The sequence below is a fragment of the Hyperolius riggenbachi genome, chromosome 12, assembly GCF_040937935.1.
Source record: "Hyperolius riggenbachi isolate aHypRig1 chromosome 12, aHypRig1.pri, whole genome shotgun sequence".
NCBI classification, from domain to species: Eukaryota; Metazoa; Chordata; class Amphibia; order Anura; family Hyperoliidae; genus Hyperolius; species Hyperolius riggenbachi.
The window spans coordinates 208,984,799-209,000,783 of NC_090657.1; the positions used below are offsets into that span (position 1 = coordinate 208,984,799).

Sequence of the window (15,985 nt, forward strand, 5' to 3'; positions counted from 1 at the left end):
TGGTAGAGGGTGGGAAGGTCTAGTAACACAGTAGAATGAGGACAGTTGGTGACATGATAAAGTGTGAGGACGCCTGTGATATGGTAAGGTGGGGCTGCATACCAATAATACATCAATATATAGCCATAGGAAGTGTTTCTAATACTGAAAACAAGATATTTGAAGGATACCTGAGCCGAGCTTGAAATGAAAGACAGATGGTGTGTGTGTGCGTGTGTGTGTGTGTGTGCGTGCGTGCGTGCGTGCGTGTGCGTGCGTGTGTGTGGGTGCGTGTGTAGGTTCCCCACACACATGAAGCATCGGTTTTCATTTTCAGCTTGGCTCGGGTATACTTTAACATACAGTACAAGTGGGTGTCCTGAATCATTGACTGCAGTCTACTATATGACCTTATGATTCCTCTTTAACGTCTGCATAATGAGCATCATTAGGCTTTGTAGTTAGAGGATTATTTATATGTATAAAGTGCTATCCGGATATTTTCTCCTCAACTCAATTGAACCGAAGAAGCTTCTCCTCTAGGACACAAATAGGAGCTAATTTACCTTTTTCCTTGGATATACCACAATCTGGGTACATGAGAAGTATTACAGACATTTTTTGTGTGAAAATCCATTACCTGAATTCTAGTTATCCAACAGTGGCTTAACTACACGTCATGGGGCACCCAGTGAGACTTTGATGTTCGTCCCCCCCCCCCCCCCCCCCAATGTTCACATCTTGCCCTTGCCTCCCCTTGTGCCCTTCACAGCGTTGGGGCCCATCTTACAAGGGTCATAAAACAAGTGTAGCCACCATGATCTTCACACTCATAACAAGTGTAGCCACAAAAACTCCTGACCTGAAGTATAGTCCCCTGTATCGGAGGATGGGAAGTAGTAGGTTATAGGTTAGCCCCCCACAGGCCTCCTGTTCCCCTCTAGTTACACCCCTGTGTTATCCAATGTGAAGATGAATGGCTTAGGGTGCCGACACCACTTTCTCCCTGTCATGACGACTTCTCTCTTCCTCTCTGCAGGTTTCCAATACTACTATGGTATTCCGTACAGCAATGACATGGGCTGCACAGACTCTGCTGGATACAACTATCCCCCCTGCCCATCTTGCCCTCACAAGTCAGTAAGGTACCAGAGTCGCTACTTCAGTGTCATTCTCTGCCTGCCAACAATATGTCAGCATATTCAAACCTCATGTGTACATTATGTTCCTACACTAATCTATGAGGATACAGGGCTGTTTCCAGTGCAAATACACAGTGGCTAACTACAATTCATGCCCCTCCCCCCCATGTCCACACCCCTTCCCTTGCCTCCCCTTGGTGCCCTTCATGGCCTTGAGGCCCACCTCACAAGGGTCATGATCTTCACACCCATAACAAGTGTAGCCACAAAAACACCTGCTCTGAAGTTTTGTTCCCTGTATTGGAGGAAGGGAAGGTTAGTCATTGGGCCCCCAAAACAGCTCAGGGCCCCCCTGTGATCACATGGCCTTCTAGTTACCCCCCTGCAAACATATACAGACAAATGCACCACATTATCATGTCCTTTTTCAAGTTTTCAATCACTTTTCATTCGATACATTGAGATTTCTTTTGTATGAATGAAAAACAGGGATATACTGTACAATATACTGACATAACACAAATCAGTAGCATAACAAACACACGATGCACATCCAAGACCTTACAGCAAGTCCCACAAATAAAACAGGAAACCTATTACATTCAGAAGAATATGTTAGGTAACATACGTTCCAGGTCTAAATAGGGAGAGCCGAGATATAGATGTTACGGCCAAAACCAGAAATTGGCCAATTCTAGAATTGGCCGGTCGTTTCTAGAACTGGCCGATTTGACGTCGGCCAAAGTCCAAAATGCTGGGAATTTCTGACATTGGCCGGCCAGTTTTAGAAACGGCCAAAGTCAGTCGGCCAAAGTCCAAAAGGCACAGATCCCAGAACATCCCGGGTCCTGTCCAGCACCATGAATGGCACTCAGAACTTACATAGTTACATAGTTATTTTGGTTGAAAAAAGACATACGTCCATCGAGTTCAACCAGTACAAAGTACAACTCCAGCCTGCTCCCTCACATATCCCTGTTGATCCAGAGGAAGGCGTAAAAACCCTTACAAGGCATGGTCCAATTAGCAAAGGGAAAAATTCCTTCCCGACTCCAGATGGCAATCAGATAAAATCCCTGGATCAACATCATTAGGCATTACCTAGTAATTGTAGCCATGGATGTCTTTCAACGCAAGGAAAGCATCTAAGCCCCCTTTAAATGCAGGTATAGAGTTTGCCATAACGACTTCCTGTGGCAATGCATTCCACATCTTAATCACTCTTACTGTAAAGAACCCTTTCCTAAATAAATGGTTAAAACGTTTTTCCTCCATGCGCAGATCATGTCCTCTAGTCCTTTGAGAAGGCCTAGGGACAAAAAGCTCATCCGCCAAGGTATTATATTGCCCTCTGATGTATTTATACATGTTAATTAGATCCCCTCTAAGGCGTCTTCTCTCTAGACTAAATAAACCCAGTTTATCTAACCTTTCTTGGTAAGTGAGACCTTCCATCCCACGTATCAATTTTGTAGCTCGTCTCTGCACCTGCTCTAAAACTGCAATATCTTTTTTGTAATGTGGTGCCCAGAACTGAATTCCATATTCCAGATGTGGCCTTACTAGAGAGTTAAACAGGGGCAATATTATGCTAGCATCTCGAGTTTTTATTTCCCTTTTAATGCATCCCAAAATTTTGTTAGCTTTAGCTTCAGCTGCTTGGCATTGAGTACGATTGTGCTCTGAAAGATGCACAACAGCATAATAACCGTCACAGCTAATACACAATCCTGTAACAAATCAGCAGCGTGTCTACTTCCTGATTTTACGGAAGCAGAATTTTTTTTTAACATCCTGCGCTTTAAAATTAGCTGCTCTGCCCTGGCACAGGGGAGAGATCAAATTACAGTGATGATTAGTCACAGATGAGGGGGGGGGGTGCATGGCTGGGGGCGCTTCTCTGGGCGCTTTGCATGGCTGGGGGGCTTTTCTGGGTGCTTTGCACGGCTGAGGGTGCTTTGCATGGCGGGGGGGGGGGGGAGCTTCGCTGTGCACTTTGCATCGCTGGGGGGGAGGGGGAAGGCTGCACACTTTGCATGGCTGGGGGGGGGCTTTTCTGTGTGCTTTGCATGGCAGGGGGGGGGGCTTTACTGTATGCTTTGCATGGCAGGGGAGGCTTTACTGTATGCTTTGCATGGCAGGGGGGGCTTTACTGTATGCTTTGCATGGCAGGGGGGGGCTTTACTGTATGCTTTGCATGGCAGGGGAGGCTTTACTGTATGCTTTGCATGGCAGGGGGGGCTTTACTGTATGCTTTGCATGGCAGGGGGGGGGGCTTTACTGTATGCTTTGCATGGCAGGGGAGGCTTTACTGTATGCTTTGCATGGCAGGGGGGGGCTTTACTGTATGCTTTGCATGGCAGGGGGGGCTTTACGGTATGCTTTGCATGGCAGGGGGGGCTTTACTGTATGCTTTGCATGGCAGGGGGGGGGGGGGCTTTACTGTATGCTTTGCATGGCAGGGGGGGGGCTTTACTATATTCTTTGCATGGCAGGGGGGCTTTCCCTTGCGCTTTGCATGGCGGGGGGTGTTTGCCTGCGCTACTCACAGACCTCAGATCACGGTGACCGAAGAGGCGGGGAGAAGCGGAGAGAGGCAGAGCAGAGCGCACGCTACCCGCCCGGACCTGTGTACACTTTACATGCGGAAGTGCCAAATGACTGGCGCTTCCGCAGTAAAGTGTTCACGTCCTGCGGGTCACTTGTGCGCTTTGCCTCTCTCCGCCTTTCCGGTCCGGTCGCCCTGATCTGAGAGCCGAGGGAGCAGGACTTCTGGACTTGGCCGGCCGCATACAGTCACAACGCGTTCTGGCCGGCCAAAGTCCGAAATTATGCCACATTCCTTACATTGGCCGTATTAGCCGGCCACTTCTCGTTTTGACCGGCCAGAACCCGAAGTGGCCAGACTTCGGGTTCTGGCCGTAACATAGACAAATCAAAACCCTTGATAATTAATCCATTCCTCCCAGATGGCCTCATATCGATCTAGATTCTGGCATCAAAAAAAAACAAACAAAAACGTATCTGTTAGCATAATCAAACAAGTCTGTCTTTATCCAGCTGTATCGCTAGATATGGGGTCTTCCACTTAAAGTGGATCCGAGGTGAACTTTTACTCATTGCATAATTGTGTTCCTTTCCTATTGTTTATAGGGCATTCCTCAAGCCAAATACTTTGTTTTTGTTTTAATATGAAAATTCCCTATAAACTAAATAAACCACGCCCACAGGTTTTCAGAGAGCCTTGGCAGTAGCAAGGGCTCATGGGAGCTTAGTCTGGGCAGGAGGAGGAGGAGGTGTTACTAGCCAGAGATTTCAGAGGGGAGGAGGGAGGAGGAGGGGGGGATTAGGGTTTTTTGCTCAAGATGCAGATAAGCCTGCCTCTGTGTAATGTTTACAAACATGGCTGCTGTCATTGTATCACAGGAATAATCAATCATATTCTATTAAAGCTGTTTGCAGCTAGATTTGCTGTGTAAACTATCTAAACTTTAGACAAAATATATAGACAAGTTACTTGTTATAGTTAGTTTTTCATCTCGGATCCACTTTAATGGCTATTGACCAATGAGCCAAAAGCAACATGTACTGTATTTGTTCATGGAACTAAACGCTCCATCATTTGTAAAGTACAAGAGAGCCTGGGAGACAGTAAGAGAGAGAGGATAAGCCAGTCATTCCAGAATTTGGCCATGACAGGGCACGGGTCAACCACACGCTCTTCTTCTACATCATCCCACTAAAACGAAGAGATTTTTAAATATCCCTCACAGTCATTGAAGTGTTACGAACTACAGCAATTGTGATCTTCAGGAGACTTCTGCAAATCTTGCTTGAAAACTCAAGACCACCACCTGCCCTAAGCAGCATTCTTCTTGTGATCTTAAAAGGAGCCCTGGCAAAGTAGTGGTGCAGATGATTGTTGGGTATCTTCAAACAAGATTTACAGAAGAACCCTATGGATTACAACTGGGATAGTTTCTAAGACTAGGATTATAGGGATAGATGCTTCTTTTGGGTAAGGGAAATGTCAATACTTTTCAACGTTGGGTGTATTTTTAATCCCCTTTATTTGTAGGAATGGGTGATGAACACTAATGTAAGCCCATAGGAGGAGGGTGTGGATATCGAGGGGGGGGGGGGGCTTAATAAAGGATGCTTCCAGATTACACCTTACATTTTTTCCATGCTATTACCTGCACCTTCTCTTGGGCACTGGAGGCGTGGATGAGTCCATTGTCCTTGCCAACAAACAAGGCTACCTTACAAGGGAAGGGGAGTCGAAGGACATATGACATATGAGGAGGGGGATAAACGTTGGGATAAAAGTCCTAGATAAAGGCAAGAATGAGGAGGGTCAGGAATGTATGAAGAGGATGAGAAAGTCAGGTATAGATAAGGAGATAACTCTGCAAGTTGGATGGGAAGGGTGAGGAAACTCAGGGAAGGATGGGGATGGGTGAGGAATTGTACATTTATGAGGCATGTGTGGACAGTTTGGGATTGATCAGGAGGGTGAGAATAGTTGGAGAATAAAGGAGGAGGAGAGTTGGTAATGGATGAGAATGGCAAGTAGTGCTGGAGAATGGATAACTAGGATGAGGAAAAGGGATAGATGAGGAGGATGACAAGCGGGGATTGCTGAGGAGGGTAATTTGTACTAGGGGATGAATGAGGAGGATTTTAGTGGATTGATAAGGAGGACGAGCAGAGTTGGAGATGGGTTAGGTGAACAGGAGGATGGATTAGGAGTACAAATAACTGCCGAGATTGGGAGATGGTGAGAAAAATATAGAAGGTTAAGGGAAACCAGAGGTGAAAATAAACTGATAAGATAAACAATTGTATCTATCCTCCTCCTAAAAATGATTTTTTTTTTTAGATATGCCACAGTTTTATTTTATATTTAAATGTACTTTTTAAATTCTTATCGTTTCATTGTTGTGGTTCAATGACACATTCATTTAAGTATTCCAGAGCTAAAATCTATGACATATTGACCCTTTTTATCTCTTTCCTGCTCTCAGAAGCCATTTACTGCCAGAAAATTATTTTATGGCTGTAATTGCTTATCAGCTAGGGTTACGCTATAGTCTGACCCAGTCAGAAATTGTCACTTGCATACCTGATTATCTCTTTAAAGAGTAACTGTTAGCCCCCAAAGTGAAATTTAAATCTCTATAGCAATGTTTTATTTAGTATTTCAGTGAGCCAAAAAGCCAATGCAGAACTTAAAAATCAATGTAATTTTTATACTATGTAGCCTTTTGGACAAGCTCCGGACGCAAAGCCGTATATCAGATACTGCTTCAGCATGCAGAGCATGCCTATGTCTGCCCGACCCCTCTCTCCCCCAGGTGCCGATCTATTCTCACATCAAACAGCTGACCGCTCTGACACGGAGAGAGCGGGAGCACTTACAGCGCCGCCACCGCAGAGCAGCCGCCGAGTCACATGTGAGAGTGACTCGGCGGCGGCTGCTCTGCGGTGGCGGCGCTGTAAGTGCTCCCGCTCTCTCCGTGTCAGAGCGGTCAGCTGTTTGATGTGAGAATAGATCGGCACCTGGGGGAGAGAGGGGTCGGGCAGACATAGGCAATGCTCTGCATGCTGAAGCAGTATCTGATATGCGGCTTTGCGTCCGGAGCTTGTCCAAAAGGCTACATAGTATAAAAATTACATTGATTTTTAAGTTCTGCATTGGCTTTTTGGCTCACTGAAATACTAAATAAAACATTGCTATAGAGATTTAAATTTCACTTTGGGGGCTAACAGTTACTCTTTAAAGAGAACCCGAGGTGGGTTTGAAGAATATTATCTGCATACAGAGGCTGGATCTGCCTATACAGCCCAGCCTCTGTTGCTATCCCAACCCCCCCTAAGGTCCCCCTGCACTCTGCAATCCCTCATAAATCACAGCCACGCTGCTGACAAACAGCTTGTCAGAGCTGGCTGTGTTTATCTCTATAGTGTCAGTCTGCTGCTCTCCCCGCCTCCTGCAGAACTCCAGTCCCTGCCTGCATCCCTTCCCTCCCTGCTGATTGGAGGGAAGGGACGGGGTCAGGGACCAGAGCTATGCAGGAGGCGGGGGAGCAGCTGAGACTGACACTACAGATGTAAACACAGCCTCACAGCGTGGCTGTGATTTATGAGGGATTGCAGAGTGCAGGGGGACCTTAGGAGGGTTTGGGATAGCAACAGAGGCTGGGCTGTATAGGCAGATCCAGCCTCTGTATGCAGATAACATTCTTTAAACACACCTCGGGTTCTCTTTAAGGCAAAGGAAGAAAAAAGGAACACAGCCTAATTATTTGTGTGCTTGGTACTCTACATACACATGTCTATCTCATCATGTCACATGTCACCTTGTGTATCCTTTAAGGTTAAATGATCGAGTTGAGAACGTAGACCAGATGAGATTATGGAGATGGCAAGAATAGTGAGGAGACTGGAACATGACCATGTAGTAATGCATTTATTCATATTTCTGTGCACATGGTCTCTAACTAGGTCACCAGGAGGATGTAACACAAAGCTCGCTTTACCTTTGTTGGAAAACGCTCAGATTGTGGAGCAGCCAGTAAATTTAACCAGCTTGACCAGCAGATATGCAGAGAAGGCAGCAGACTTCATCAGAGATGCCAGGTCAGTGGCGAGTGTTTGAAGGAGCCCTGGCATAGGAAAGTGGTAGGTGGTGGCCGTATGAATTGACATTTTTAACAGGTTTAAGAACCTTGAATCTGCCAGGGATCTAGACCCCAACACAACCAGTTGGTAAGTTTAGATTTTGAACAGTGGTGATTTTTAAAGAACTGGTAATGGAGAAGGATCGAAGTGTATGTGTGGGACGGATGGAGGGCCCTTAACTCACAGACTGCTTAAAGGGAGACTTAAAGGGAACCTGAAGTGAGTAAAATTATTTAAAATAAACACATGACATAGCTACAAATGAATATTACATTACTGTCTTACTGTCAGTTCCTCTCAGAAGCTCACCATTTTCTTCTTACAGTGATCCCTTCCACTTCTGACAATATTTTGTCAGAACTGAAATATACCATTTGCTGTCAGTTATATATCAGCAGCTGTCAGTTACAACTGAATGTGGAAGGTAATGTCCATGTTTCCCTATGGCTCAAGTGGGTGGTATTACAGTTTAAAGGGGAACTGAAGAGAGAGGTATATGGAGGCTGTCATGTGTATTTCCTTTTAATCAATACCAGTTGCCTGGCAGCCCTGCTGGTCTATTTCTCTGCAGTAGTATCTGATTAAAACCAGAAACAAGCATGCAGCTAGTCTTGTCAGATCAGACTTATAAGTCTGAACCACTGAAACACCTGATCTGCTGCATGCTTGTTCAGGGGCTATGGCTAATAGTATTAGAGGCAGAGGATCAGCAGGGCTGCCAGGCAACTGGTATTGTTTAAAAGGAAATAAACATGACAGCCTCCATATATCTCTCTCTTCAGTTCCCCTTTAACAGCATGCTGACCAGGAAGCTGTTATAGGGTAATGGCCATTTTTTAAATGGAAGATGGAGAATTCCATTGATCACAGCTGACAAATGGGATGCAGGAGAGGTGAAAGATTGAGGAGTAGACTACACAGGAGGTAAGTATGACCTGTGTATGGTTATTTTGACTTTTCATTTTCAGTTCAGGTTCTCTTTAAGCCTAAGAAGAAAAAATGAGTTTTACTCACCTGGGGCTTCTACCAGCCCCCTGCAGCTGTCCGGTGCCCTCGCAGTCACGATTGGATCCGTGTCTCCTTCTACTCGTTACTGTTCGCAATAGCTTCCTGCCCAGGCGCAGGGCGCTATTGCAGACGGGAACGTGTAGAAGGAGACGCATGGCCAGGCCTGTTGGCAAATCGAAAGTAGCTGGAGGCGGGGAGCAGGAGGATCGGAGAGTGACTGCGAGGGCACGGGACAGCTGCAGGGGGCTGGTAGAAGCACCAGGTGAGTAAAACTGATTTTTTTTCTTAGGCTTAAGTATCCCTTTAAAGGGGAACCAAAAGATAGTAGTAGAGGAATGATCAAGAAATAAGTGATATTCGCCGTGTAATATGTTTTTGTTGTTTGATCCACTTTGAGCCTGCAGGTCATCATCTTTACTATTGCCAGACAAGACAAAAAAAGAAAAACAGGCAGCACCAACTGCCACTTTTCAGAACCATGTAAAGGTGTATTGGATGATCAGGAAATCAGCAGGATGAAAAGGATGCCCACCACCAGTCCCTTGGAGGGAGGAGGGGGCGGCCATCTTACCAGAAAAGAGAAAGTAAAAGTACTTCACACAGGATAAAAACAGACCTATCACCATAATTACTTCTGGAGAAAGAGCCCCCTTTTCCTGCCATGAACAGTATCAGCTTTCCAATCAGGCTCAGGTGGAAATAGCAGACATGATCGGGCTCAGCTATTTCTGCCTGAGCCGATCGGAAAGCTGATACGGCACCTGTGCAGGAGCGCAGATTGTATATATTGCCGCGCACTGCTGTGCTTGCGCACAGCTTGTCAAGGGAACTACGGGGGAGCTAGCGCTGGATCCCTGAGGCATAAGAGGACAGGGGAAGCCTTAATACCCAAGAGGGGCACTTATTTCTTACATATTCAGGGAAAGGATATAAATATGGCAGCCTCCATATCCCTTTCACTTCAGGTGTCCTTTAAGGTGAGGTGCATTGAGGTGTGCAGATGACATAAGAGTCTGTAACACGAGCTTTTCTTTAGAAAGATCCCAGACAGTCCGTGCCAGGAATCTTGAGTGTGCATTCATTGCCGCACCCATTATGCTGGCAGATTACCTGAACATGACCTTTCTCCCAGGTAATAAGAGTCTTGTTTACTGAGGCTGGAGAAGTTCTCCTGCATGTATGGCCTGAATTTTTTTTGTATTATTTTGATTTTACCCATAATGCTTTCTGCCTAGGGCTCAGAAGAGGCCATACTTCCTGTATGTGGCTCTGGCACATATGCATGTTCCACTGTCTATTGGTCCTAGCAAGACACCATATGGAGACAGTCTGCGAGAGATGGACTGGCTGGTTGGACAAATTACTGCAAATGCTGATTCCCACACCTTAATCTGGTTTACAGGTATCCCAGCAAGTGACTGAACCTCTTATTGTGTTGCCTCTCCATAGAATGACACTTTTCCCTGTCCCACAGGTGACAATGGGCCCTGGGCTCAGAAATGTGACCTTGCGGGGAGCGTTGGCCCATACATGGGAGTGTGGCAGACTGCACAAGGTACAACCATAATACCAGAGACATTTCTTCTCTGATTTCTGTCGGCACAACTGATGGTCTCTATTAATAAGGCAATTTCCATATAAACCAATACCTTCCATTACTTGGTATCACCTCCTAGTGGCAACATATTAAAACCAGGACTTTTCATCTGACTGTGCTTCATGAAGTTTAGTCACCACTTCCAGATGTCAATCCCCTTATTTACTTCTAATCCCACCCTACAATACTAAATCACATTTCTGGCACCTAACCTTAACCTCCAACCTCAAGGTAACCATTTCCTGAAGCATGCAAGCATTTGTGTTCTTATGAGTCTGGAAACTCACTGCAAGTCCACCTGACAGAAGGATCAAATATATTTATGTCTAGTAATCTGGTGGTTATTTAGTTTCAAAAACCTTTATTGGGTTTTGTGTAGAATTAACAGGCCATTAAGCCAAGAACCCACGCAGGGGCTAATCAAGTGTTATGCAGGAAAAGAACAGCTATAACCCAAAACAAAAATAGAGGAACAACAAAGACAAAACAAAAAAGAAATTAAAAAAAGCCAATAACCAGAATGCTCCGGATTCGGGAATGTAAATAGTGACATGGACTATCAGTAATTAGAATTTATGCATAACATAAGAAAGGCCAGAGCTCGCCAACCATGCAATCCATGGCGACCAAGTATTATGAAATTCTTGCAAATTGTCAGCGAGTTTAGCAGAGATGTGGGCCGCCAACATGATCTCTGACACAAGAAAGTATACATCCTCAACTGGCAAGTTGGGCGAGTTCCAGTTACGGGCCAAAACTGTTTTTGCGATTGAGACCACATGCTAAAGGAATCTGTGTGCTGAAAATTTAAAGTGAATGGGAATCATGCAAATAAATAAAATAATAATAATAATCCAGATAGTCACCTATGTAGAGTGAAGGCTCTGGATTCTATAGAGCCTTCCCGCTCCTCTCTCTGTTCCCGTTCCAGCGCTGGCTCCCCGGTAGCAGTATTTGACCAATTTGGTCAAATACTGTTCTCTCTCTGCCACAAAGAAGGCTTCTGGAGCCCGAGTGCTCCGAGGACCGGACGCTCCATACTGTGCACTTGCGCAGTATGGAGCCGCCTGTCTTCAGGAGGGCTGTGCTCCCGAAGACTTTTGAAGTCCTCCACGGCGGGGGATTAAACGGGAGCTGCCACTGCAATGAGGGGAACAGAAGAGGAGAGGGAAGGCTCTATAGGACCCAGAACCTTCCCTCTCCTTAAGGGGCCCATACACCTAACGATTTTCCCGCCGATATACGGCCGATTCGATCACAGTGATTGAATCGGCTGTGAAATCGGCGCGCACACCGCTGACAGAACGATCGATTTCCGTTCGAAATCAATCCCGTTGATTCCCGTCAATCTGTCCGTGCGGAAGATTTTTCTCGATCGCCGGTGGGTCGGGAGTGCGTCGATAGCGGCGTTCGAATGCCTGACGACCGACGCAATACAGCGGGTATACATTACCTGTTCCGGCCGGCGCGAGTCCCCTGGTCCCCGCTGTCTTCTTTCCGCGCTGGGTTCCGGACCGGCTGCAGCTACACAGAACTTCCTGTCCCGGCAGGAAGTTTAAACAGTAGAGCGCCCTCTACTGTTTAAACTTCCCCCGGACAGGAAGTTCAGTAGCTGCAGGAACAGTCTGGAGCCCGGAACGGAGAGGAAGACAGCGGGGATCAGGGGACTCGCGCCGGCCGGAACAGGTAATGTATACGGGGGGGGGGGGGGGCGCGGCAGCAGCGGCAGCTCCACAGACTGTGATCGGTTTCAGGCTGAAATCGATTCACAATCTGTTTGCAGTAAAGGTGGCCATACGATCTCTCTCTGATCAGATTCGATCAGAGAGGGATGTATCTGTTGGTCGAATCTGAGGGCAAATCGACCAGTGTATGGCCACCTTTAGGTAAGTATCTAGTTTATTATTTTTCTTTTCAATAACCAATTGCTTTAAGTTTAAGGGGCTTATCCCCCAGTAAGAAGACACTTGGGCTGAACCGCAACTGACAAAAGGAAATGGCTTTAGATCTAAGTCAGATAGAGCGCCAGAAGACCTGTGCTTTAGGGCAAGTTCACCACTCGTGCCAAAGAGAGCCAATGACACCACAACCTCTAGAGCACAGTGGGGATCTAAGGCAATCAAACTTATGGAGCCGTTCAAGTGTAAAATAGTAATCTGGTTATTTAAAACAGAGCGTGCCAATCCCGTCTAATCTGCTCCCGTTAGCATACGCAGGAAGTACGGTTAGCAGACTGACAATAAGGATTGATTGCGCAGACGATATGTTATGGGACAGCCCCTTACCAATCCCGTATTACTAGGCCACTGTTGCCATGCAGGTCTCATGCACTAGAGACTGCTGGAGGCAAATTTACTGTGCGCGTAGTAAACGGTTAAGATTGGTTGGATGTGCCCATACATGTACAATCCCGATTGTATGTACAATCGGTAAACTAAAAAATATCGATTTTGGGCTGGAAATCGGGTAAATACACTGCCATCACTGTCTGGTTGTATGGAGCAGACAGCCTCCAACTAGCTATCATAATACGGTAGCCAGCCCAATCACGTTCGACATGCTCCAGTCACCGTTCGGGGAATAGTCACTTCCAACGGCTTCAAGACTGTGAGCAATGTGACGTTAAAGAAAGGTTACTGGGTCCATATATGATGCAATCTCGATTGTATCCAATCAAAAAACTAAAGTTATTGATTTCTCACAGGAAATCGGATACTAGTTAATCCTAGAAGGAAGAAACGGTTATTTACAACCTAGCTAGCAAATCAACAATTTATAAGAAAATCATAAAACAATACAGTAGTATGACTGACTCTTCAGAGGGTAGATTCGTTATAGCAGCAATCAGATGACCAGAACAGGCACAAGACTGAACGATAAAAATCGTTAGTTTTATTCTAAAACTACATACACACACAGCTTACTTTAGAACAGATTGATTTGATAGAAAGAGAGTAGAGATGAAAAGAAACAGAATGTCTTAACCTCCCTGGCGGTTTATTAAAATCCGCCAGGGGGCAGCAAATACGTTTTTTTAAAAAAAAAAAATTCTTTTTCATGTAGCGAGACAATGTCTCGCTACATGATAGACGCTGCCGAGCAGCATCCCCCCAGCCCCTCCGATCGCCTTCGGCGATCGGAGATCAAGAGATCCCGTTCAAAGAACGGGATCTCTTGGAGGGCTTCCCCCGTCGCCATGGCGATGGGGCGGGATGACGTCATCGACGTCGTGACGTCAAAGGGGAATCCGATCCACCCCACGGCGCTGCCTGGCACTGATTGGCCAGGCAGCGCACGGGGTCTGGGGGGGGGGCGGCTGCGGCGACGCGTATAGCGGCGGATCGGCGGGTAGCAGCGGCGATCGGAGGTTACACGCAGCTAGCAAAGTGCTAGCTGCGTGTAACAAAAAAAAAATTATGCAAATCGGCCCAGCGGGGCCTGAGCGGTGCCTCCCGGCGGCATAGCCCGAACTCAGTTCGGGCTTACCGCCAGGGAGGTTAATATACAGTTCAAACACCGTTATTGGTAGCCCATGCGGCAATCGCAAAGTCTTTGGAGGAAAGTCCATGCGCCCAGAGTCCTTGTGAGAAATAGAGTTGGGCCGAACGGTTCGCCGGCGAACGTGGTTCGCGCGAACTTAGGTGGTTCGCTTGCGGGTACCGCACGCGAACGTTTTGCGGAAGAAGTTCGGTTCGCCCCATAATGCACCTGAGGGTCAACTTTGACCCTCTACATCACAGTCAGCAGGCCCAGTGTAGCCAATTAGGCTACACTAGCCCCTGGAGCCCCACCCCCCTTATATAAGGCAGGCAGCGGCGGCCATTACGGCCACTCGTGTGCCTGCATTAGTGAGAGTAGGGCGAGCTGCTGCAGTCTCTCATATAGGGAAAGATTAGTTAGGCTTAACTTCTTCCTGGCTGCATACCTGTTCTGTTCAGTGAGCCCTCAGCCCACTGCATACCTGTACTGTGATCCTGCCACTGCATACCTGTTCAGTGATCCTGCCACTGCATACCTGTTCTGTGAACCCACCCACCACCACTGCATACCTGTTCAGTGATCCTGCCACTGCATACCTGTTCTGTGAACCCACCCACCACTGCATACCTGTTCAGTGATCCTGCTGCCACTGCATACCTGTTCTGTGAACCCACCCACCACTGCACACCTGTTCAGTGATCCTGCCACTGCATACTTGTTCTGTGAACCCACCCACCACCACTGCATACCTGTTCAGTGATCCTGCCACTGCATACCTGTTCTGTGAACCCACCACTGCATACCTGTTCTGTGAACCCACCCACCACTGCATACCTGTTCAGTGATCCTGCTGCCACTGCATACCTGTTCTGTGAACCCACCACTGCATACCTGTTCTGTGAACCCACCCACCACTGCATACCTGTTCAGTGATCCTGCTGCCACTGCATACCTGTTCTGTGAACCCACCCACCACTGCATACCTGTTCAGTGATCCTGCCACTGCATACTTGTTCTGTGAACCCACCCACCACCACTGCATACCTGTTTAGTGATCCTGCCACTGCATACCTGTTCTGTGAACCCACCACTGCATACCTGTTCTGTGAACCCACCCACCACTGCATACCTGTTCAGTGATCCTGCTGCCACTGCATACCTGTTCTGTGAACCCACCACTGCATACCTGTTCTGTTCAGTGGACCCGCCACTGTATACCTGTTTAGTGAACCCGCCACTGCATACCTGTTCTGTTCAGTGGAGTTTGGTGTGTCAGTGTGAAGCAGTACCTTAATTACACTACCTGATTGATGTATACACATGCAAGATGTTTTAAAGCACTTTAGGCCTGTCATTTAGCATTCAATGTGATTTCTGCCCTTAAAACGCTGCTTTTCGTCAAATCCAGATTTTTCCCGGGGACTTTTGGCGTGTATCCCACTCCGCCATGCCCCCCTCCAGGTGTTAGACCCCTTGAAACATCTTTTCCATCACTTTTGTGGCCAGCATAATTATTTTTTTTTTTCAAAGTTCGCATCCCCATTGAAGTCTATTGCGGTTCGCGAACTTTAACGCGAACCGAACCTTCCGCGGAAGTTCGCGAACCTAAAATCGGAGGTTCGGCCCAACTCTAGTGAGAAATCCCAAATGGAGATTTTGCGCCAGTGTCCAGCTGACTGGTCGATTGATGTTACTTCGACGTCAGATTAAAGGTAAAGGACGCTGGACCTTTGAGTCATGTGAGTTTTGTTCCTCACTGTAGGTGGGGGGGAGTTATGACACGTACAAGTCCAGCCTTGTGCAATTTGAATAAGGCAGTGCCCTCTTAGGCAGGGAGAGGTTTTGGGCCAATTCATATTTTGCCCGCTCTCGGCATGCCCGTAGGTAATATCAAGAACCCGAATGAATATTCATAATCAGCGTAAGTGTGTGAATCTGCTAATACCAAACACGAGGCACAGATATTACTCATAACCCATTTTCTACTTCACACCCTTGCAGCCTGGGTTTGGAAGTATCTAGCTTGTCCAAACTCTCTCAGCACCTGCACCAAGTTGAACCTCAGAACTTGTGCACTTTTCAGCGGCCTAGGAAC

General features: G+C 46.9%; 2 protein-coding genes across 5 annotated transcripts in view; one reads left to right on the forward strand and one right to left on the reverse strand.

Moving 5' to 3' along the window:
- The window catches only part of LOC137541646 (arylsulfatase G-like), a 127,294-nt gene that overhangs the window by 48,061 nt on the left and 63,248 nt on the right, over nucleotides 1-15,985 (forward strand). For 3 of the 4 annotated variants that reach the window (XM_068263048.1, XM_068263047.1, XM_068263049.1), the window contains 4 exons: nucleotides 1,019-1,124; nucleotides 7,629-7,763; nucleotides 10,049-10,215; nucleotides 10,288-10,368. In XM_068263048.1, coding sequence (XP_068119149.1) covers nucleotides 1,019-1,124; nucleotides 7,629-7,763; nucleotides 10,049-10,215; nucleotides 10,288-10,368 — 489 coding nt within the window. The remainder of the gene's footprint in view (nucleotides 1-1,018; nucleotides 1,125-7,628; nucleotides 7,764-10,048; nucleotides 10,216-10,287; nucleotides 10,369-15,985) is intronic. The other variant, XM_068263050.1, reaches the window with a different exon arrangement.
- LOC137541645 (monocarboxylate transporter 7-like) overlaps nucleotides 1-15,985 on the reverse strand; it is a 61,408-nt gene that overhangs the window by 40,924 nt on the left and 4,499 nt on the right. The gene's annotated exons all lie outside the window — the stretch shown is intronic.